The 23,347-nt window shown below is 47.5% G+C and overlaps 1 protein-coding gene across 2 annotated transcripts in view; it reads left to right on the top strand.

Moving 5' to 3' along the window:
• The window catches only part of LOC115112403 (spondin-1-like), a 129,702-nt gene that overhangs the window by 21,860 nt on the left and 84,495 nt on the right, over positions 1 to 23,347 (top strand). For both annotated transcript variants that reach the window (XM_065011990.1, XM_065011989.1), the window contains exons 4-6: positions 13,793 to 13,866; positions 14,701 to 14,823; positions 20,816 to 20,964. In XM_065011990.1, the coding sequence (XP_064868062.1) occupies positions 13,793 to 13,866; positions 14,701 to 14,823; positions 20,816 to 20,964 (346 nt within the window). The remainder of the gene's footprint in view (positions 1 to 13,792; positions 13,867 to 14,700; positions 14,824 to 20,815; positions 20,965 to 23,347) is intronic.

The raw sequence follows: 23,347 nt of genomic DNA, 5'->3' as shown, positions 1-23,347 counted from the left end.
CTACTATCACTCACTCTTCTCTCTCCTCTCGGTTTCTCTCTCTACTCTAACTCACTCGTCTCTCTCCTGTCAGTTTCTCTCTCTACTATCACTCACTCTTCTCTCTCCTGTCGGTTTCTCTCTCTACTCTCACTCTTCTCTCTCCTGGCGGGTTCTCTCTCTACTCTCACTCACTCTTCTCTCTCCTGGCGGTTTCTCTCTCTACTCTCACTCAATCTTCTCTCTCCTGGCGGTTTCTCTCTCTACTCTCACTCACTCTTCTCTCTCTGGCGGATTCTCTCTCTACTCTCACTCTTCTCTCTCCTCGGATTCTCTCTCTACTATCACTCACTCTTCTCTCTCCTGACGGTTTCTCTCTCTACTCTCACTCACTCTTCTCTCTCCTGTCGGTTCCTCTCTCTACTCTCACTCACTCTTCTCTCTCCTGGCGGATTCTCTCTTTACTCTCACTCTTCTCCTGGCGGATTCTCTCTCTACACTCACTCACTCTTCTCTCTCCTGTCAGTTTCTCTCTCTACTCTCATTCACTCTTCTCTCTCCTGGAGGATTCTCTCTCTACTCTCATTCACTCTTCTCTCTCCTGGCGGATTCTCTCTCTACTCTCACTCACTCTTCTCTCTCCTGTCGGTTTCTCTCTCTCTCTACTCTCACTCACTCTTCTCTCTCCTGGCGGATTCTCTCTCTACTATCACTCACTCTTCTCTGTCCTGTCGGTTTCTCTCTCTACTCTCACTCACGGTTCTCTCTCTGGCGGTTTCTCTCTCTCTCTCACTCACTTCTCTCTCCTTCTCGGTTCTCTCTCTACTCTCACTCACTCTTCTCTCTCCTGCGGATTCTCTCTTTACTCTCACTCTTCTCTGGCGGATTCTCTCTCACTCTCACTCACTCTTCTCTCTCCTGTCGGTTTCTCTCTCTACTCTCATTCACTCTTCTCTCTCCTGGCGGTTTCTCTCTCTACTCTCACTCACTCTTCTCTCTCCTGGCGGTTCTTTCTCTCTCTCACTCTCTCTCCTCACTCTCTCTCTCTCCTCTCTCTCCTGGCGGTTTCTCTCTCTACTCTCACTCACTCTTCTCTCTCCTGGCGGTTTCTCTCTCTACTCTCACTCACTCTTCTCTCTCCTGTCGGTTTCTCTCTCTCACTCTCTCACTCTCTCTCCTGGCGGATTCTCTCTACTCTCACTCACTCTTCTCTCTCCTGTCGGTTTTTCTCTCTCTACTCTCACTCACTCTTCTCTCTCTCACCTGGAGTTTCTCTTCTCTCTCTCACTAGTTCTCTCTCTACTCTCACTCCTCTTCTCTCCTGGCGGATTCTCTCTTCTCTCACTCTTCTCTCCTGGCGGATTCTCTCTCTACTCTCACTCTCTCTTCTCTTCTCCTGGCGGTTTCTCTCTCTACTCTCACTCACTCTTCTCTCTCCTGTCGGTTTTCCTCTCTCTCTACTCACTCACTCTTCTCTCTCCTGGCGGATTCTCTCTTCTCTCCTTCTCCTGGCGGATTCTCTCTCTACACTCACTCACTCTTCTCTCTCCTGTCAGTTTCTCTCTCTACTCTCATTCACTCTTCTCTCTCCTGGAGGATTCTCTCTCTACTCTCATTCACTCTTCTCTCTCCTGGCGGATTCTCTCTCTACTCTCACTCACTCTTCTCTCTCCTGTCGGTTTCTCTCTACATTTTACATTTAAGTCATTTCAGACGCTCTTATCCAGAGCGTACAAATTGGTGCATTCACCTATGACCTCCAGTGGAACAGTAGTGCATCTAAATCTTTTCAGGGGAGGGGGTGAGAGGGATTCTTTATCTATCCTAGGTATTCCTTAAAGAGGTGGGGTTTCAGGTGTCTCGGAAGGTGGTGATTGACTCCTCTCCTGTCGTGAGGGAGTTTGTTCCACCATTGGGGGCCTCAGCGAACAGTTTTCTGGGCTGACGGGGAACTTCTCTAGGGAGGCGGCAGGCCAGAGGTGGATGAACGCAGTGCCCTTGTTTGGGTGTAGGGCCTGATCAGAGCCTGGAGGTACTCAGGTGCCTCCCCTTCTCCTCAAGCACCATGGTCTTGGCGACTTCAACTGGAAGCCAGTGGAGGGAGCGGAGGAGCGGGGTCTCTCTGGGAACTGAACACCAGACTTCTGCGGCGTTCTGGATGAGTTGTAGGGGTTTAATGGCACAGGCAGGGAGCCCAGCCAACAGCGAGTTGCAGTAATCCAGACGGGAGATGACAAGTGCCTGGATTAGGACCTCGCGGCTTCTTCTCTCTCTCTGCGGATGTTCTCATGAACCTACAGGAACTCACTTGATGTTCTCAGGGTCTCCAGGATCACGCCAAGGTTCTTCTCTGGGAGGAGGACACAATGGAGTTGTCAACCGTGATGGCGAGATCATGGAGCGGGCAGTCCTTCCCGGGAGGTTTCAGCTCCGTCTTCGAGGTTCAGCTTGAGGTGGTGATCTCTCATCCATTCACGGATATGTCTGCCAGACATCAGAGATCGATTCGCCACCTGGTCATCTCGTCTGCATAGCTAGGAGAGACCATGTGAGGTTATGACAGAGCCAAGTGACTTGGTGTCTAGCGAGAATAGGAGAGGGCCTTCAGAGCCCTGGGGGACACCAGTCACGTGGTGTGGAGACGGATTCTCCACGCCACCTGGTCTCGACCTGTCAGGTCTCTCTCAATCCAGCGTGGGGCCGGAGATGCCCAACTCGGAGAGGGTGGAGAGGAGGATCTGATGGTTCACAGTCATCAAGGCAGCCGATAGGTCTAGAAGGATGAGAGCAGAGGAGAGAGTTAGCTTTAGCAGTGCGGAGCGCCTCCTCTACAGAGAAGAGCAGTCTCAGTTGAATGACTAGTCTTGAAACCTGACTGATTTGGATCAAGAAGGTCATTCTGAGAGAGATTCTCCTGGCCAAGGCGGCACGTTCAAGAGTTTTGGAGAGAGAAAGAAAGAAGGGATACTGGTCTGTAGTTGTTGACTCGGAGGGATCGAGTGTAGGTTTTTTCAGAAGGGGTCACTCTCGCTTCTTCGGAAGGGACTAGCCAGCGGTCAGGGATGAGTTGATGAGCGGTGAGGTAAGGGAGGAGGTCTCCGGAAATGGTCTGGAGAAGAGAGGAGGGGATAGGGTCAAGCGGGCAGGTTGTAGGGCGGCCGGCCGTTCACGAGATTTCATCTCTCAGAGCACAGGGTAGGGCAGTTCTCTCGTTTGACTTAGCAAACGAGGATCGGATGTTCGACCTTCTTTTCAAAATGGTTCTCATCTGCAGAGAGGAGGAGGGGAGGGGGAGGAGGATTCAGGAGGGAGGAGAAGGTTGCAAAGAGCTTCCTCTAGAGGCAGATGCTTGGAATTTAGAGTGGTCACTTTCAGCTCTTCTCCGCAGGGATTCTCGAGTTTTCCTCCATTTCCTCCTCGGCTGCCCGGAGCCCTGTTCTCTCTCTCTACTCTCACTCACTCTTCTCTCTCCTGGCGGATTCTCTCTCTACTCTCACTCACTCTTCTCTGTCCTGTCGGTTTCTCTCTCTACTCTCACTCACTCTTCTCTCTCCTGACGGTTTCTCTCTCTACTCTCACTCACTCTTCTCTCTCCTGTCGGTTCCTCTCTCTACTCTCACTCACTCTTCTCTCTCCTGGCGGATTCTCTCTTTACTCTCACTCTTCTCCTGGCGGATTCTCTCTCTACTCTCACTCTCTCTTCTCTCTCCTGTCAGTTTCTCTCTCTACTCTCATTCACTCTTCTCTCTCCTGGCGGATTCTCTCTCTACTCTCACTCACTCTTCTCTCTCCTGACGGTTTCTCTCTCTACTCTCACTCACTCTTCTCTCTCCTGTCGGTTCCTCTCTCTACTCTCACTCAGTCTTCTCTCTCCTGGCGGATTCTCTCTTTACTCTCACTCTTCTCCTGGCGGATTCTCTCTCTACTCTCACTCACTCTTCTCTCTCCTGGCGGTTTCTCTCTCTACTCTCACTCACTCTTCTCTCTCCTGGCGGTTTCTCTCTCTACTACTCCCACTCTTCTCTCTCCTGGCGGTTTCTCTCTCTACACTCACTCACTCTTCTCTCTCCTGTCAGTTTCTCTCTCTACTCTCATTCACTCTTCTCTCTCCTGGCGGATTCTCTCTCTACTCTCATTCACTCTTCTCTCTCCTGGCGGATTCTCTCTCTACTCTCACTCACTCTTCTCTCTCCTGTCGGTTCCTCTCTCTACTCTCACTCACTCTTCTCTCTCCTGGCGGTTTCTCTCTCTACACTCACTCACTCTTCTCTCTCCTGTCAGTTTCTCTCTCTACTCTCACTCACTCTTCTCTCTCCTGGCGGTTTCTCTCTCTACTCTCACTCACTCTTCTCTCTCCTGGCGGTTTCTCTCTCTACTACTCCCACTCTTCTCTCTCCTGGTGGATTCTCTCTCTACTCTCACTCACTCTTCTCTCTCCTGGCGGTTTCTCTCTCTACTCTCACTCACTCTTCTCTCTCCTGGCGGTTTCTCTCTCTACTACTCTCACTCTTCTCTCTCCTGGTGGATTCTCTCTCTACTCTCACTCACTCTTCTCTCTCCTGGCGGTTTCTCTCTCTATTCTCACTCACTCTTCTCTCTCCTGGCGGTTTCTCTCTCTACTACTCTCACTCTTCTCTCTCCTGGCGGATTCTCTCTCTACTACACACCCTCTTCTCTCTCCTGGCGGATTCTCTCTCTACTACACACCCTTTTCATTCCTTCCCCCCTCTCTTCTTTTCCTCTTCACTCTTTCTGCCTTTCTCAACCAGGGTGTAGTTGTGTTGTTCCCACAGCACACTAATCAGACAGGCAGGCATCTTCCCCTACTTTACCTCTCAGCTATCTTATATCTATTGCGAGAAAGGAGGTGGGACAGAGAGTGGGGGACAGAGGTAGAGAAAGAGGGAGAGAGACAATACAAGAGGAAGAGTGATCAGTATAGAAGAGATGAATGGACAGAATGGAAAGAGAGAGGCAGCATGTGAGATGAGGAGAGAGTGAGATATAGTCACTTGTGGACGTTATGGAGTGGGGATGTGATACGAAGGTACGTCCAGTGGGGAAGCTTGTTTTTCACTGTAGAGTGATGACACCAGGCGAGGAGAAGTCCATAGTTGAAAAGGAAGTGTTTTTATGAAACTGGGAAGTTGAATTACTGGGTGATCACTCTTATTAAAGTTTTGTCATTGAAGTGGGCTAGGTGCACCCCTGAACATCATACTGACAGATTATTATTGAGAAGCTGTTGTATACTGCTGACATACACAGACAGACAGACAGACAGACAGACAGACAGACAGACAGACACACACACACACACACACACACACACACACACACACACAGTGTGGCGTTTACGGGTTTCCCAATCTAGTGACTTTACTAGCTTAAATAACTAATGGACGGACAGGGAAATACGGTTCATGCCAACAGGCGATTTAATGTTACACTGCACGGGGTAATGGGGAGCTGCACAAAACAACCAACCTAGCCTGAACTAGCTGGCCATAAATCACAGTCCAGTGGGAGGTATCTCCCCAGAGATATTATCACCAGAGAAAGAAAATGGGGCTCTCCCCATTAGATATATTCCCCCTCTTCTATTACCATGACAACCCCATAAACAATGGATGTGACAGGCGCTGCCAGTTTGGGGGAGGGTCTGCCCACCTTACCCCAGCTACAATTGTATTTGTTCCATCATTATTGATACGAGCAGAAGAATGTTTGTTTTTAATTTCAACGCTCTAAGCCTGCCTGTCTGCCTTCCTGTAAAATAACCTGGTTAGCTCAGACACCTCTGGCAATAACTATTATGGAATAACAGACTGTGCATGTGTCTGGTGCCTGTGTGTGTGTTTGTGTGTGTTTACGTGTACGTGTGCATGTGCGTTTGTATGAGTGTGTGTAATACAATGTAATACAACATGTGTAGTTGTGTACTGTGTGTATTACTGTGTATAGTGTCATCATCGCTCAGTGTGTCTGTGTGGAAAGTGATCAGTTCAGAGCATCGTCAGAGTTTTTGAGAGCTCCTCTAGTGCTGTGGCTAGAGAGGCTGTGGTATGACGGCCTCTCCTCCCTGATGGTTAGCTGTAATTGAGGCGTAGCTGCTGTCTCCTGGAGGCTGGAAACAGTGAGTGTGGTGGTTTGATCTGGCTCACCATGATTATGGGGGTCAAAAAGGAACAGACATTTGTCTGATTTCTGGACCACACTCCCTGTAGAATCTTTATATTTTTGTTAATTTACACAGAAAAAGTCATTCTTTTTTTCAGGTTCACATGACATAAAGTGTAGTACAGTTTTGACAGTCAGAACATGATAGTGTCAAAACCTAGTTGAAATCTCCAGGAATATAATAACATGAACAGGTAGATTAAAAAGCCTTCCCAGAGAGAATGGCAGTCTAACTCTGCAGTTATTACATGTGAGATGAGTAGGAATGGTTCAATGAAACTGGTACAGTATGTGCCTTCCCAAAGGAACAAACTGTAAACAAATAGCTATGTTTATTTATCCCTCTCTCACCTGGCCACACATACGCACACACATGCACACACACACACACCCTCCTACCCACCCTAACACCAGAGCGCTTTTGAGGCGATAACCATCGGCGGCTTGGAGCCAGGAAAGTGAGTCTGGCTTTAATAGCGTCTCATTGATAGAATTTAAATTGGATGTTAAATAAGCATTACTGTGCCTGATTGCCTGGCCGGCCCCAGAAAGTGGGCAGCTAGTGAGGCAGTTTGTGAGCGGCTCACTCAGGGAGAGATATCTGAAATTGGGGTGAGATTGAATTAAAGTGTGAACAATTAGAGATATGCTGGCGGTGTGTTTAGGAGCGCCTGGGGTGGGGTACCCCTATCACCTCTGTACTTCTAGGTACACCACTCAGACAGGTTTCTTCATGTCCTGCTACTATCCCCTTCCAAACACATACCTTGTTTATGGATGGGATCTGTTGTGTTTATGCTTTATTTTCTTCTCTTCTTATTCCTCTCTCTCTCTCTCTCTCTCTCTCTCTCCCTCTCTCCCTCTCCCTCTCTCCTCTCTCTCTCTCTCTCTCTCTCTCTCTCTCTTCTCTTTCCTCTCTGTCTCTGTCTTGCTGTGTGCCTTGGAGAGTAAAAATTGCTAAAAAAAACAAAGCAAGAGAGAGGATGAGAAAAAGAGAGATGAAGAGAGTGTTGAGTTATGTTAATAGGGGCATATAGCTGTCACTCCGTCATTGTAGAGATATTGTCCCTTCTCTGTCCGGCCTGCCTGACACAACCTCCTCAAACATAATCCCCCTGACAGCCTGCTCTGGAGAGAGGCAGGAGAAACAGACAGGAGAGTGGTAGGTTTATTTATCATTTTAAAAAAATGTGACATCTAATTGGTAGTTACAGTCTTGTCCCATCGCTGCAACTGCCATACGGAATCAGGAGAGGCAAGGGTCGAGAGCCATGCGTCCTCCGAAACACAGCCATGCCAAGCCGCACTGCTTCTTAACACAATGCTCGCTTTTAACCTGTAAGCCAGCCAAATCAAATCAAATCAAATTTATTTATATAGCCCTTCGTACATCAGCTGATATCTCAAAGTGCTGTACAGAAACCCAGCCTAAAACCCCAAACAGCAAGCAATGCAGGTGTAGAAGCACGGTGGCTAGGAAAAACTCCCTAGAAAGGACAAAACCTAGGAAGAAACCTAGAGAGGAACCAGGCTATGTGGGGTGGCCAGTCCTCTTCTGGCTGTGCCGGGTGGAGATTATAACAGAACATGGCCAAGATGTTCAAATGTTCATAAATGACCAGCATGGTCGAATAATAATAAGGCAGAACAGTTGAAACTGGAGCAGCAGCACAGTCAGGTGGAAGTTGAAACTGGAACAGCAGCATGGCCAGGTGGACTGGGGACAGCAAGGAGTCATCATGTCAGGTAGTCCTGGGGCATGGTCCTAGGGCTCAGGTCCTCCGAGAGAGAGAAAGAAAGAGAGAAGGAGAGAATTAGAGAACGCACACTTAGATTCACACAGGACACCGAATAGGACAGGATAAGTACTCCAGATATAACAAACTGACCCCAGCCCCCCGACACATAAACTACTGCAGCATAAATACTGGAGGCTGAGACAGGAGGGGTCAGGAGACACTGTGGCCCCATCCGAGACACCCCGGACAGGGCCAAACAGGAAGGATATAACCCCACCCACTTTGCCAAAGCACAGCCCCCACACCACTAGAGGGATATCTTCAACCACCAACTTACCATCCTGAGACAAGGCTGAGTATAGCCCACAAAGATCTCCGCCACGGCACAACCCAAGGGGGGCGCCAACCCAGACAGGATGGCCACAACAGTGAATCAACCCACTCAGGTGACGCACCCCCTCCAGGGACGGCATGAGAGAGTCCCAGTAAGCCAGTGACTCAGCCCCTGTAATAGGGTTAGAGGCAGAGAATCCCAGTGGAAAGAGGGGAACTGGCCAGGCAGAGACAGCAAGGGCGGTTCATAACATTTACATTTAAGTCATTTAGCAGACGCTCTTATCCAGAGCGACTTACAAATTGGTGCATTCACCTTATGACATCCAGTGGAACAGTAGTGCATCTAAATCTTTTAAGGGGGGTTGAGAGGGATTACTTTATCCTATCCTAGGTAGTCCTTAAAGAGGTGGGGTTTCAGGTGTCTCCGGAAGGTGGTGATTGACTCCGCTGTCCTGGCGTCGTGAGGGAGTTTGTTCCACCATTGGGGGGCCAGAGCAGCGAACAGTTTTGACTGGGCTGAGCGGGAACTGTACTTCCTCAGTGGTAGGGAGGCGAGCAGGCCAGAGGTGGATGAACGCAGTGCCCTTGTTTGGGTGTAGGGCCTGATCAGAGCCTGGAGGTACTGAGGTGCCGTTCCCCTCACAGCTCCGTAGGCAAGCACCATGGTCTTGTAGCGGATGCGAGCTTCAACTGGAAGCCAGTGGAGAGAGCTGAGGAGCGGGGTGACGTGAGAGAACTTGGGAAGGTTGAACACCAGACGGGCTGCGGCGTTCTGGATGAGTTGTAGGGGTTTAATGGCACAGGCAGGGAGCCCAGCCAACAGCGAGTTGCAGTAATCCAGACGGGAGATGACGAGTGCCTGGATTAGGACCTGCGCCGCTTCCTGTGTGAGGCAGGGTCGTACTCTGCGGATGTTGTAGAGCATGAACCTACAGGAACGGGCCACCGCCTTGATGTTAGTTGAGAACGACAGGGTGTTGTCCAGAATCACGCCAAGGTTCTTAGCGCTCTGGGAGGAGGACACAATGGAGTTGTCAACCGTGATGGCGAGATCATGGAACGGGCAGTCCTTCCCCGGGAGGAAGAGCAGCTCCGTCTTGCCGAGGTTCAGCTTGAGGTGGTGATCCGTCATCCGATCTGTCAGTTAGCTTTAGCAGTGCGGAGCGCCTCCGTGATACAGAGAAGAGCAGTCTCAGTTGAATGACTAGTCTTGAAACCTGACTGATTTGGATCAAGAAGGTCATTCTGAGAGAGATAGCGGGAGAGCTGGCCAAGGACGGCACGTTCAAGAGTTTTGGAGAGAAAAGAAAGAAGGGATACTGGTCTGTAGTTGTTGACATCGGAGGGATCGAGTGTAGGTTTTTTCAGAAGGGGTGCAACTCTCGCTCTCTTGAAGACGGAAGGGACGTAGCCAGCGGTCAGGGATGAGTTGATGAGCGAGGTGAGGTAAGGGAGAAGGTCTCCGGAAATGGTCTGGAGAAGAGAGGAGGGGATAGGGTCAAGCGGGCAGGTTGTTGGGCGGCCGGCCGTCACAAGACGCGAGATTTCATCTGGAGAGAGGGGGAGAAAGAGGTCAGAGCACAGGGTAGGGCAGTGTGAGCAGAACCAGCGGTGTCGTTTGACTTAGCAAACGAGGATCGGATGTCGTCGACCTTCTTTTCAAAATGGTTGACGAAGTCATCTGCAGAGAGGGAGGAGGGGGGGGGAGGAGGATTCAGGAGGGAGGAGAAGGTTGCAAAGAGCTTCCTAGGGTTAGAGGCAGATGCTTGGAATTTAGAGTGGTAGAAAGTGGCTTTAGCAGCAGAGAGAGAAGAGGAAAATGTAGAGAGGAGGGAGTGAAAGGATGTCAGGTCCGCAGGGAGTCGAGTTTTCCTCCATTTCCGCTCGGCTGCCCGGAGCCCTGTTCTGTGAGCTCGCAATGAGTCGTTGAGCCAAGGAGCGGGAGGGGAGGACCGAGCCGGCCTGGAGGATAGGGGACATGAGAGTCAAAGGATGCAGAAAGGGAGGAGAGGAGGGTTGAGGAGGCAGAATCAGGAGATAGGTTGGAGAAGGTTTGAGCAGAGGGAAGAGATGATAGGATGGAAGAGGAGAGAGTAGCGGGGGAGAGAGAGCGAAGATTGGGACGGCGCAATACCATCCGAGTAGGGGCAGTGTGGGAAGTGTTGGATGAGAGCAAGAGGGAAAAGGATACAAGGTAGTGGTCGGAGACATGGAGGGGAGTTGCAGTGAGGTTAGTGGAAGAACAGCATCTAGTAAAGATGAGGTCGAGCGTATTGCCTGCCTTGTGAGTAGAGGGGGAAGGTGAGAGGGTGAGGTCAAAAGAGGAGAGGAGTGGAAAGAAGGAGGCAGAGAGGAATGAGTCAAAGGTAGACGTGGGGAGGTTAAAGTCGCCCAGAACTGTGAGAGGTGAGCCGTCCTCAGGAAAGGAGCTTATCAAGGCATCAAGCTCATTGATGAACTCTCCGAGGGAACCTGGAGGGCGATAAATGATAAGGATGTTAAGCTTGAAAGGGCTGGTAACTGTGACAGCATGGAATTCAAAGGAGGCGATAGACAGATGGGTAAGGGGAGAAAGAGAGAATGACCACTTGGGAGAGATGAGGATCCCGGTGCCACCACCCCGCTGACCAGAAGCTCTCGGGGTGTGCGAGAACACGTGGGCGGACGAAGAGAGAGCAGTAGGAGTAGCAGTGTTATCTGTGGTGATCCATGTTTCCGTCAGTGCCAAGAAGTCGAGGGACTGGAGGGAGGCATAGGCTGAGATGAACTCTGCCTTGTTGGCCGCAGATCGGCAGTTCCAGAGGCTACCGGAGACCTGGAAATCCACGTGGGTCGTGCGCGCTGGGACCACCAGATTAGAGTGGCCGCGGCCACGCGGTGTGGAGCGTTTGTATGGTCTGTGCAGAGAGGAGAGAACAGGGATAGACAGACACATAGTTGACAGGCTACAGAAGAGGCTACGCTAATGCAAAGGAGATTGGAATGACAAGTGGACTACACGTCTCGAATGTTCAGAAAGTTAAGCTTACGTAGCAGGAATCTTATTGACTAAAATAATTCAAATTATACAGTACTGCTGAAGTAGGCTAGCTGGCAGTGGCTGCGTTGTTGACTATGTAGGCTAGCTGGCAGTGTCTGCGTTGTTGACACTACACTAATCAAGTCGTTCCGTTGAGTGTAATGGTTTCTACTGTGCTACTGTGCTGCTATTCGGGGCTAGCTGGCTAGCTAGCAGTGTTGATTTACGTTACGTTGCGTTAAAAGAACGACAATCGCTGGCTAGCTAACCTAGGAAATCGCTCAAGACTACACAATTATCTTTGATACAAAGACGGCTATGTAGCTAGCTATGTAGCTAGCTACGATCAAACAAATCAAGCCGTTGTACTGTAATGAAATGAAAAATGTGATACTACCTGTGGAGCGAAGCGAAATGCGACCGGATTGTTGAGTGCGGAAGTTCTGTTACGTTAAGGACGACGAATAGCTGGCTAGCTAACCTCGGTAAATTAAGATAATCACTCTAAAACTACACACTCTAAACTACACAATTATCTTGGATACGAAGACAGCAAAGACAACCGGTTCGTTGCTCCAGAGCCTTTCCGTTCACCTTCCCACTCCTGGGCCAGACTACACTCAATCATATGACCCACTGAAGAGATGACACTAATGTGTCAGAGGAAACACCATACAACTGGCTACCAAAGTCAACGTGCATGCTCCCGGCACGCCACAAGGAGTCGCTAGAGCACTAAGTGACAAGGACATCCCGGCCGGCCAAACGCACCCCTAACCCGGACGACGCTGGGCAAAATGTGCCCCGCCCCATGGGTCTCCGGGTCATGGCCGGCTTCAAAGCAGCCCGGGATCGAACCCGTGTCTGTAGTGACGCCTCTAGGACTGCGATGCAGTGCTTTAGACCCCTGTGCCACTCGGGATGCTCTAGTGGTAGGAGGTTTGCTTGGGGAATAGGTTGGGATCCCATCAGAATTGAGAGATAATGCATTGTTTCAAAGCAGCTCATCTGGAGTGTGTCCTTCAAGGATAAGGTGAAATTAATGATTTTGTCTTATTTGTCCTTGTCTTGTATTTCTCTTTAGTTGTGCCCTTTCTCCTACCGTAGCTTCCTGAGATGAGCATATAGTACATCTATCTGTCTTTCTACCTTTCCTCTTTTACATCTATGTCCTCTCTCTCTCTCTCTCTCTCTCTCTCTCTCTCTCTCTCTCTCTCTCTCTCTCTCTCTCCCCTCTCTCTCTCTCTCTCCCTCTCTCTTTTTATTTTTGTGACTGTGGGAGAGGACAGTGACAGCAGTGGGCTTGGCTCAGCTTGGACTCCTGCTCCATAAACAGTCCAGCTGGACATGATCCACCTGGACTAGACCCAGGACCCAGACAATCCAGAGCCTAGAACCTACACCCTTCTGCTACCCTCTGCCCACTATCACCATGGAAACCTGCAGCCTGTTGTGGGTAGCCAAGTCTGATGTAATGTACGGCACCTGAATGGAGTTTGTTTGTGACAGCTGTTGGGCCATGAAAGTAATTTGCTTGCGATCGTTTCTGGCCCGCATGCGGGCCCCCTTCTGGCCCTTGAATGGGTTTGTTTGTGTCTGATTTGCATGTCAAGGCCCCACTAAGACCTGTGTCCACCCAGCACACTGTGGCTCTGCCCCCAGACAGCTCTATCAGAACAGTCTCTCTGCCAGGACCAGGAGCAGGACTTTAGCTCTGGGAAACATAATTTTTGGCCTGTCACTCAGTCTTATCTCTGACATGCTGTAGTTCCTCTTGCCTGAGTGTGTGTGCTTGCTCACTCTTGATCGTTTCTCAAAACGGAAGCTTACGTTCAGACTTTTTTCTCTCCTTTTCCTCTTTCTCTGTAGGTTTTCAATCTCATTTCCAACCTCATCTCTCTCCTGCTAAATACACGTCTTTATGTTAATAAATACTTTCTGCTAGCAAATCCCTCCAGTCTGAGAGTCCCTGAGATTCAGCTCTCCTGTATGCTTTAGCAGCTGATCTCAGACCTGTCTGGAAACACATTAGAATGTTGATGAATAACACCGGTCCTGCTTTATTAGCTGATCTCAGACCTGTCTGGAATCCTGTCTGGATAAAAATGTTGATAAATGACACAGAACCTGCTCTAGTAGCTGATCTCAGAACTGTTGGGAGGCCTGTCTGGATGCACAAGAACACTTCCTCCCCAGGATTTATTCTTTCAGACACTCAACCCGAGTTCAACATTACTCCAAATGCTCCCCGGTTACTCCCTGTGCTGAAATGAGTATTCAACTCTGTTCTATTCTTTCTCTCCCTTCTCCCTCATCTCCGGCTTCTTTCCTCCCTAATTCCACCTGATCTCCTGCCTTGTACTCCTCTCATCCTTTCTTGTCTTTTCTCCTCTGTTCATTCCCTCTCTCTTTCAATACTTTACCCTCATCCTTTCACTTTTCATCTGCTTTCTCTTTCCAACCTTTCTATCTCCTTTCTCTTAACCTGAAACTTCCTCTTCTCCTCTCACCTCCTCCCCTCCTCCTTCTTTCTCTGCAGGGCCAGCATTGTCCAGAAGAGGATCATCTACTTCCAGGATGAAGGCTCTCTCACCAAGAGGATGTGTGAGAAAGGTAAGTCCTCCATTACTGAGATGTAGTAAAGGGCGCTACATATCTTCCACTCTTCCTCCTTCTCCCTTACTATATCTCAGCATCTCCTGTCTTACTGTCTCTTCCCTTACTGGGTCAGGATCTTTACACTTGTGCTGTATCTCCCAATCTGTGCATGACATTGGATAGAGCATTTACAGAGACTGATCAAAAGAACACCTCCCTCCCTCCCTCCCTCCCTCCCTCCCTCCCTCCCTCCCTCCCTCCCTCCCTCCCTCCCTCCCTCCCTCCCTCCCTCCCTTCCTTCCTCCCTCCCTCCCTCCCTCCCCCTCCCTCCCTCCCTCCCTCCCTCCCTCCCTCCCTCCCTCCCTCCCTTCATCCTCTTCCCTAACCCCCTCCCTCACCCCTCCCCCTCTCCTTTCTCACCCTTCCTCCTCTCTCCCTCCCTCCCTCCCTCCCTTCCTCTATCTCTTCACCACATCATCATGTAAATAACCAGGCAAAATCAGGAGCCTATATTCATCCTCTCCTCTCCATCTGAGCTAACCACACAGTTGTGGAAGGAATTGGACATTTAAGACAACTGCACTTCTCATATTTCTCAACTCAGTGACCTTCTCATAGCAACTCTGTAGCATGTATTTATTTTCAAAAGACAGCTCAATATGAAAGCCTAATATATCTAATTTCCCCTTATTCTTTTGCTTCAAACCACATTAAATAAGCCCATCTCCTCTCCTCTCCCCTCCTCTGTCCCCTACCTATAACAACCTTATACCTCTCTCTGCTGTCAAACTCTCTCTCCTCCTTTAACCCCCCCTCTCTCTCTCACTCTCACTCTCTTTCTCTTCTCAGAGTCATTGTATGGGGAGACCACAGAGAAGCCTTTGCTGGATTGCTGTGCCTGTGGAACAGCCAAGTACAGAGTCACCTTCCACGGCAACTGGTCAGAGAAGGTGCACCCCAAAGACTACCCTCGTAAGTACCCCATAATAACTTCCAAATTAACAAGGTACATACCCCATTTAATCCCTGAAAGGATTAATCCCTGAAATCACCCCACGGCTACCCTAGTTGATGCCTCCATTGCGTTAAAATAACCCCTTTACTAATAAAATTGCCCTACTGCTCAAGTACCCAGCATCACAGTCTTCCAAGGATACTACAACCTCCATGGCCACCCCAGGATACTCTCTCCCCAGGCCCCTGTCTCGTTCCTCCCCCAGCTTGGCCCTGGGCCTCGGTCTGTGGTGCTGCACTGTATAACCTTGAGCCTGACTGCCCAGCAGGCAGGCAGGGTGTGAATTGAAATGGGGATTACTGGGCTCTCCCCTCCTTCTAAGACACTCCTCTCTCTCTCTCTCACACACAGCCCAGATCAATATAATGATTAGCATGGAGTCCCACAGTGAGATAAACCTGCAGATCGAGCAACACCCTAATTTATTGGCTTAGGAGAGACAGGAGTGTGTGTGTCTTTCTGTGTGTCTTTCTGTTTTTGTGCATGTCTGTCTCTGTTACATTGTGTGTGTGAGTGTGTGTGTGTGTGTGTGTGTGTGTGTGTGTGTGTGTGTGTGTGTGTGTGTGTGTGTGTGTGTGTGTGTGTGTGTGTGTGTGTGTGTGTTCATGCATGCGTTTCCACTCTGTGTCTTTGGAAATCCATTATTGGTTTTGTGGTTTTTATAATTGAGTTCTCCTCACCACCACAAAGTCATAGCCACGGTAACCATCCCTGGTTGTCATACATACAGGAGATCACCATCTACAACTTCCTCCCCAAGCATCATTAGTATCCGGTAATTATTTGTTAATGTGCCTGTGTTTTTTATATAACAAGTGTCAATCAAACACAGATAGAACCACTGCTAAAAGAGGTTTTAGCAACAGTTTTCACACACTATCCACAGTCATGATGGTCTGTGAGTGTCTGGTTCTTCATTGCTAGCAGCAGGAGTGAGAGAGAGAGAAGAAAGAGAGAGGGAGAGAGAGAAGAAGATACAGCACAATTTCAAGTCAGGCTGCTATTTTTACAAGGCGTCCATTCGTCCTTCAAGCTGAAGGGAGGCACACGTGAAGGGCCGATGACATACATTCTGATGTTGAAGGTTACTCTAAAACAGGCTAGCAGGTTTTTTATTCTCCTCGCTCCCGCCATCGTCACATGCACAGCTTTATTTCCCTCTCTGTGTGATTATAGTTAAACAATAAGGGCAGAGGAGGTGTGGTATATGGCTAATAAGCACAACACAACGTGGAGTGCCTGGGCACAGCCCTTAACCGTGGTATATTGGCCATATATCACAAACCCCTGAGGTGCCTTATTGCTATTATAAACTAGTTATCAATGTAATTAGAGCAGTAAAAAGACATGTTTTGTCAAACCCATGGTATACGGTCTGAAATAGCATGGATGTCAGCCAATCAGCATTCAGGGCTCGAACAACCCAGTTTATAATAAGTAATACACCGCTGAGAAGCTATTCAACTATTATCTGTGGAGAGTGGAGATAGCCAGCAAGTTTCCTGGTTATCTGAACCCATTCAGACAGACTCAGGAGAGAGATGGGTAGAGAGAGCCCAGCCAAGATAGCCATGACTGGTACTCAGGTGGCTAAGTGTACCAGAGAATTGCCCCGTGGTTTGGATGGATCTGATGGTACATCCAGGGATTCACAGCTCAAGTGTCATTTCATGTCTTCAGTGGATATGGGTTCTCAATAGTATTTCTACCAGACTCACACAAAGCTGAAATATGAGCAATATGAGCAATCACGTCGCTCAATTCAGCAAGACTGAGAGAAAGAGAAAGAGATGGAAGGAGTTTTGCAGAGAGTATGAAAATAGGCTGTGGAACATCAGAGTATATGACTGAGATTGGATACAGTTCTGACGGATATAGAGGGATTAACCTTACTGAGTTTGTGGTGACCGCTTCCCCTATTTGTGTGTGTGTGTGTGTGTGTGTGTGTGTGTGTGTGTGTGTGTGTGTGTGTGTGTGTGTGTGTGTGTGTGTGTGTGTGTGTGTGTGTGTGTGTTCACCCCATCACGCCAGAGGAGTGTTATAAATTGCAAAAGGAAATGAGAAAGGAGGATTTGAGTGGTCAGATAGAGTGCCTAGCTTTGCTGAACAAAGACTTTCCGATAATATGTGTGAGTTGCTCTGACGAAGAGAGGAGAGAGGGATGAGGAGGAGAGGAGGTGGGATATGAGTTTATTTTGTAGCAATAAAGAAGATAATTATCCACTCGGAGGTCTTTGACCTTGGGAAGTGAAGAGAGGACAATAGATTGCATCAGGAGACCGAAGTTTGACTTCATAGTTGGAAACTCAGTATGCTATTTCAAGTTTTTAATGTCACATGAACAAGTACAGTGAAAGGCCTTTCTTGCAAGTTCTAAACTCAACAACGTAGTAATCAATAACAATGTAACACTAAAAATAACATAAGGTAGAACAAAAACACATAAGAAATAAAAAATCAGAAATAAGAAGAACACTATATACAGGGTCAGTTCCAGTACCATATTTACAATGTGCAGGGATACTGGAGTGATTTAGGTAGATATGTATAGAGATAAGGTGACCAGGCATCAGGATATATGATAAACAGAGTAGCAGCAGTGTATATGGTGATTGTATGTGAGTGGGTGTGCGTGTGTGCGTGCGTGTGTGTAGAGTCAGTATAAATGTATGTGCATATTATGTGTGTGTGAGCAAATGATAAAGTGAGCGTTTGTGTGTGTGTTGGAGTGTCAGTGTGTGTGAGTGTATAGGGAGGGTGCTGTGAGGATGCATAGAGACAGTGCAAAAATAAGGGTCAACTCAGAGAGTCCGTGTAGCCATTTAGTTAGCTATTTAATTAGCTATTTAGTTAGCTATTTAGCAGGCTTGGGGATAGATGCTGTTCAGGAACCTGTTGGTGTCAGACTTGATAAACTGCCACTGCTTGCCGTGCGGAAGCAGAAATAACAGTTTATGGCTTGACTGGTAGGAGTCTTTAACAATTTTTCAGGCCTTCCTTTCACACCTCCTAATATAGAGGTCCTGTATGGCAGGGAGCTCGGCCCCAATGATGTACTGGGCTGTCCGCACCACCCACTGTAGCGCCATGCGCTCGAGGGCGGTGCTATTGCCATACCAAGCAGTGATGCAGTCAGTCAAGATGCTCTCAATGGTACAGCTGTATACGTTTTGGAGGATTTGAGGGCACATGCAAAACATTTTCAACCTCCTGAGGTGTGTGTGGACCATTTTAAGTTCTTAGTAATGTGGACACCAAGGAACTTGAAGCTCTCAACCATCAGAAGTGATGTTTGCCTACCTTCGCCACCTCAGGTCAGCCCGTCAGGAAGTCCAGGAGCCACTTGCATGGGGAGGTGTTCAGTCCCAGGGTCCTAAGCTTGGTGACGAACTTGGAGGGGACAATGGTGTTGAATGCTGAGCTGTAGTCAATGAACAGCATTCACACATAGGTATTCCTCTTATCTAGGTGGGTGAGGGCAGTGGGGATTACAATTGAGATTGCGTTGTCTATTGGTCTGTTGGGGCAGTATGCAATTTGAAGTGGGTCTAGGGTGTCTGGGTTGGTGGAGTTAATGTGTGCCATAACCAGTCTCTCAAAGCACCTCATGATTACAATTGTGAGTGCTACAGGGTGGTAGACATTGTGGCTTGAAGCCTTAGAGTTCTTGTGAACAGGAATGATTGTGGTCATCTTAAAACATGTGGGGATTACAGACTGGGACAAGGAGAGGTTGAAAATTACCCTGAATATGCCTGCCAGCTGTTCTTCGCATGCTCTTAGAACATGCCATGGAATACCGTCAGGCTCCGTGGCCTTGCGGGTGTTGAGCTGATTAAAGACCTTACTCACATCAGCCTCGGAGAGCAACAGTGGTGTCACTCACACCCGGCACAATATTGTTATTGACAAAGCCTGCATAAAATGCATGGAGTTTGTCTGGTAGAGAGGCATTGTTTCGCAGATCACGGTTGGGTCTTCCTTTGTAATCCGTAATGGACTGTAGCCCCTCCATATGTGGCGGGCATCGGAGCCTGTATAATATGATTCCACCATATTCCTATATTGTCCTTTTACTTGTTTGATTACGCTGCGGAGATCATAGTGGGATTTCTCATATTTGTTCCGGCCCTCAGTTGTAGCCTCAGGGTTGTCTGCGATATGTATTTATATTTATTTAACTAGTTAAGTCAGTTAAGAACACATTCTTATTTACAATGATGGCCTACCCCGGCCAAACCCTAACCCGGACAACGCTGGGCCAATTGTGCACCGCCCTATGGGACTCCCAATCATGGCTGGTTGTGATACAGCCTGGAATCGAACCAGGGTCTGTAGTGATGCCTCTAGCACTGAGACACAGTGCCTTAGAACGCTGCGCCACTCGGGAGCGATAGCCCTGTGTGCGGTAGCCCTGACCTCTAGTTTAGCGCCAACCTCAGTGTTAATCCAGGGCTTTTGATTGGGGAAGCATCGAACCTTCAGTGTGGGGACAAAGTCGCAAATGCATTTCCTAATGAAGCTGGTAACGGAGGTAGTTAGCTTGTTTATTTTTATCGGCGGAGTCTCGAAACATATTCCAATCAGCGCTAGCAAAGCAGTCCTGTAGCATAGTATCTGATTCTGGTTACCATTTCTCAACGGGTACTTCGTGTTTGAGCTTCTGCTTGTAAACATGAAGTAGGTGTACGGAGTCGTGATCTGATTTGCCGAATGGCAGATGAGACAGGACCTTGTATGCTTGCTTGTGGGTAGAATAACAGTGGTCTAGGACTTTATCGCCTCTAGTGGCGAAGGAGACTTGTCTTAATGACACGGATTTAAAACCACCGTTAACCAGAAAAGCATCCTCCGGATACAAGTTTTCCTACTTGTTTATAGCCTTGAACAGCTCATCATTGTGTCTCTCTGAACATTGCAATAGACTGTATGGGCCAATTGCAACCATCGAAAGCCACCAGATTATTGCTATCTGATCTCTCGTTAAACCATCAATACACACTAAAGTCACCCGCACAACTGATCTCAATTGCAACCCACATTGGCCATCGATTTACAAATCCCTAACGTAGATGTCAAGGTTATCAGACTATTTCACCCTCTGGTTGGTATTGTCATCAGAACAACTTAGTCCTACTTTATGATCAGACTAAGGACGATTGATCTATTTGACAATAATTCTGTAGAAACAAAATATTTTTTTTTGTCGTTTACCACTGCAAATCTACTGTCTTCTGTTTACCGACATGTATTATGAATGAAAAATAATGTTGATGGTGTAGCATACAATTCTTGTACTCAAATAAGTCTTTTTTACATTCATCAGCCGGTTTTCCGATGCTACTGGTCAGTATTTCATTGGGGGCAGAAGTAGAGAATCTAGACCAGCTGTCTGGTATCATAATCTCTTGACACGGTAACAAGAGATCAACTGATCTGATGGTTTATCCTTGTGTTTTTTTCATTGCAATTAAGCTTAGTTTAACATGCAGGTGCACGTAATCTCCCTTTCGTTAGTAGTGTTTAAAATATTCCAGTGGTAACCTTCAGTAGCATGTTAAGTTCTACTTGTTCATTGCAATCGAGCGTAAATGTCTACAGAGATTTACTGAGAGTAAGGTACTGAGCCTCTGATGTAAAAAAAAAACTGTAATATAGTACTATAATTACTGTGTCACGAAATGACATGTACATTACTTCTATATGAATCATTATCTGTCATTTTCAAAGTGTATAATAAACAGAACATTCCATAACCTTACATTCATCTTATCTTAATTACAGTTGTTCACTTTCTATACACATACCTTTTACCAATATATATTATGCGTTGCAGAATGGGAATAGGTGCAAACCTTTCACTGGCACAAATGTTTGGCCAGCCTGCCTCCTGAATAGTATGAGATTATGATAATTCTGGTGTTGTTTTGTTTTTCTTAACCTCACCAGGGCGTGCTAACCACTGGTCGGCCATCATCGGAGCGTCCCACTCTAAGAACTACGTGCTGTGGGAGTATGGTGGCTACGCCAGCGAGGGCATCAAGAAGGTGGCCGAGCTGGGATCACCGGTCTCCATGGAGGAAGAGATCAGGCAGAAGGTAGGACTTGGCACGGCCGTATGTACGTACACCTGCTATTGATATTGCAGCACATTTGAGGGTCCAGCGATTGACAAGCCAACGCCTTATCCGTTACCTCAAGAGATCTGTATCCCTTGCTGATGTTCTGGGTGTTGGGTTAAGGTCGCTACAATATGTCACTTTTTATCTGACCAAGATGATCGGATCACTCTCTGGTTATGCTTCACTGCATCCTCACATGGAGTCCAGACTAGCATTGTATTCTAAGTGGGGATGCAATGTTGTGCAAACGTGGTTGAAAGCTTGAGAATCCATTATAAACATGTTGGTAGTGCTATTGCTACTGCAGTGGAGGATCTATGAGTCTTTTATAAAGGTCAAGGATGGCAAGCCCATAAAAATGATTTAAAACACCATCCCCATTCAAGTCATTGTTCAACTTGCCATGGTTTGAGGGGCTTTTCCCATTCTAGTAATTATATCTACATGGGCCAGCCAATGGCTATACTCTCTGGATAATCCAGGTGGATTTGGTATCAGTACAGTAAGTAATGGAGTTTACATATCTCAGTGGGTGTTCTGATCGATCCATGAGCTACAAAGTACTTTAATTAATTACATACAGTAAGTCTCTCAACCTGCCCCTTTATGTGGTTTTATACTTCACAGCTGTGAAATGCATGGTGGACACTTGAGTTATCTACGTCCTTTGGATATTCAAAGTAGATAGTGCCTACTTGGTATTTACAGTATAAAGCCATGGAATTGGAACATGGAATCTTTTCCAAAGTGTGGTGAAGAATTCAATACTTTTTGCATAATGATTTCCACAAGCGATGACCTAAATAAGACACAAACATCTGTACTATAAGTATCAATGCAAATGTTGGTTAATGGTCTGCTTAATGGCCTGTGTCCCTTTCAACTGGGTATGACCTCAAATCCTATGAAGTTCACATTCATGCAAGGTTAATTGGTCATGTTGGTAGGTACGAGAGCACCTCTCTTGTTCAATAAATATTAAATAAGATATATTGTTTAGCAGTTTTACCTCTAGTAAAAATCTTCCTCTGTTTCAGTTTCTCACCGTATTTCAATGCCTGTACATGTCTTTCACACTCCCACTCCCTCTGTTACTTGTCAGTTTTCCATCTCTCTCTCCCACTCTCTTCTCCCTCTCCTTCTCCTCTTTCTGTACAATCTCTCTCTCTCTCTCTCTCTCTCTCTCTCTCTCTGTCATTCTTTAAATAGCCTGTGCTAGTGTGTAGCAGATGGGCCCATAGAGTGTATTATTGTAGGGTAATATTGAAGACCTGGAGTCACGGCACATAATGAGAGCACACTGTGAGAGCTGGGCTCTGTGCGTCATCACTGCCACCTATCCACAAGACTGTATTATCCACAATACTGTCTGCTATGGTATCTGTATTAGTCCTCCTGGACCTTCTCCAAACGATTAGAGCAAATAGAGGATTTATGGAGAGACGGCCGCAAAGCAAGGTTGGCGTCAGTTTTAACCCTACAGTGCAGAGTAGTTACAGTACTGTTGAGTGATAAGAGAATTGATGACATACAAATGGTTGATAGTTCTTTTCACCTACTTGTGTCAGCTATTACAGTAGGCTTACATTGATATTCTAGGTAGCTCTCCGTAGCAAATTCTCCCAGTGGGAGATGGTAAACGAACCAATCCCCCCACCAACTGAACAGAACTCAATTTAAACCAGGTAGAAAGCAACAGGATCAAACCATTACCTTCTCCTGGGGGAGATGTGAAAATCTTACATATGGAATATTGCACAGTACTCTACATGGCAGAGGAGAGAGAGAGACAATTTCTGTAGCCTGTGGTTTTCAGTGGAGACTGCTGGGGAAAGTAAACATGATTGGCTGTCTCCAGATCCCATGGTGATAATGGCTGCCACTTAAGCCTTGTTCACACTGCAGGCCTTAATGCAGCGCTTTAATACATGCGCTTACCAGCTGGCAAGTGTCTTCACTGACATTTTCAACCTCTCCCTGACTCAGTCTGTAATATCTATGTTTAAAGCAGACCACCATAGTCCATGTGCCCAAAAATGCCAAGTTAACCTGTCTGTAATACCTATGTTTAAAGCAGACCACCATAGTTCCTGTGCCCAAGAATGCCAAGGTAACCTGTCTAAATGACTATCGCCCCATAGCATTCGCATCTGTAGACAAGAAGTTCTTGGAAAGGCTGGTCATGGCTCACATCAACACAATCTTCCCAGACTTCCTGGACCCACTATAATTAGCATACCGCCCCAACAGATCCACAGATGGCGCAATCTCTATTGCACTCCACACTGCCCTTTCTCACCTGGACAACACCTACGTGAGAATGCTGTTCATTGACTACAGCTCAGCATCCCGGAGTCGC

Source organism: Oncorhynchus nerka, linkage group LG27 (genome assembly GCF_034236695.1).
Source record: "Oncorhynchus nerka isolate Pitt River linkage group LG27, Oner_Uvic_2.0, whole genome shotgun sequence".
Lineage (NCBI taxonomy): Eukaryota > Metazoa > Chordata > Actinopteri > Salmoniformes > Salmonidae > Oncorhynchus > Oncorhynchus nerka.
The sequence above is the reverse complement of the archived record's forward strand: the minus strand, read 5'-3'. Positions and strand labels throughout refer to the sequence as shown.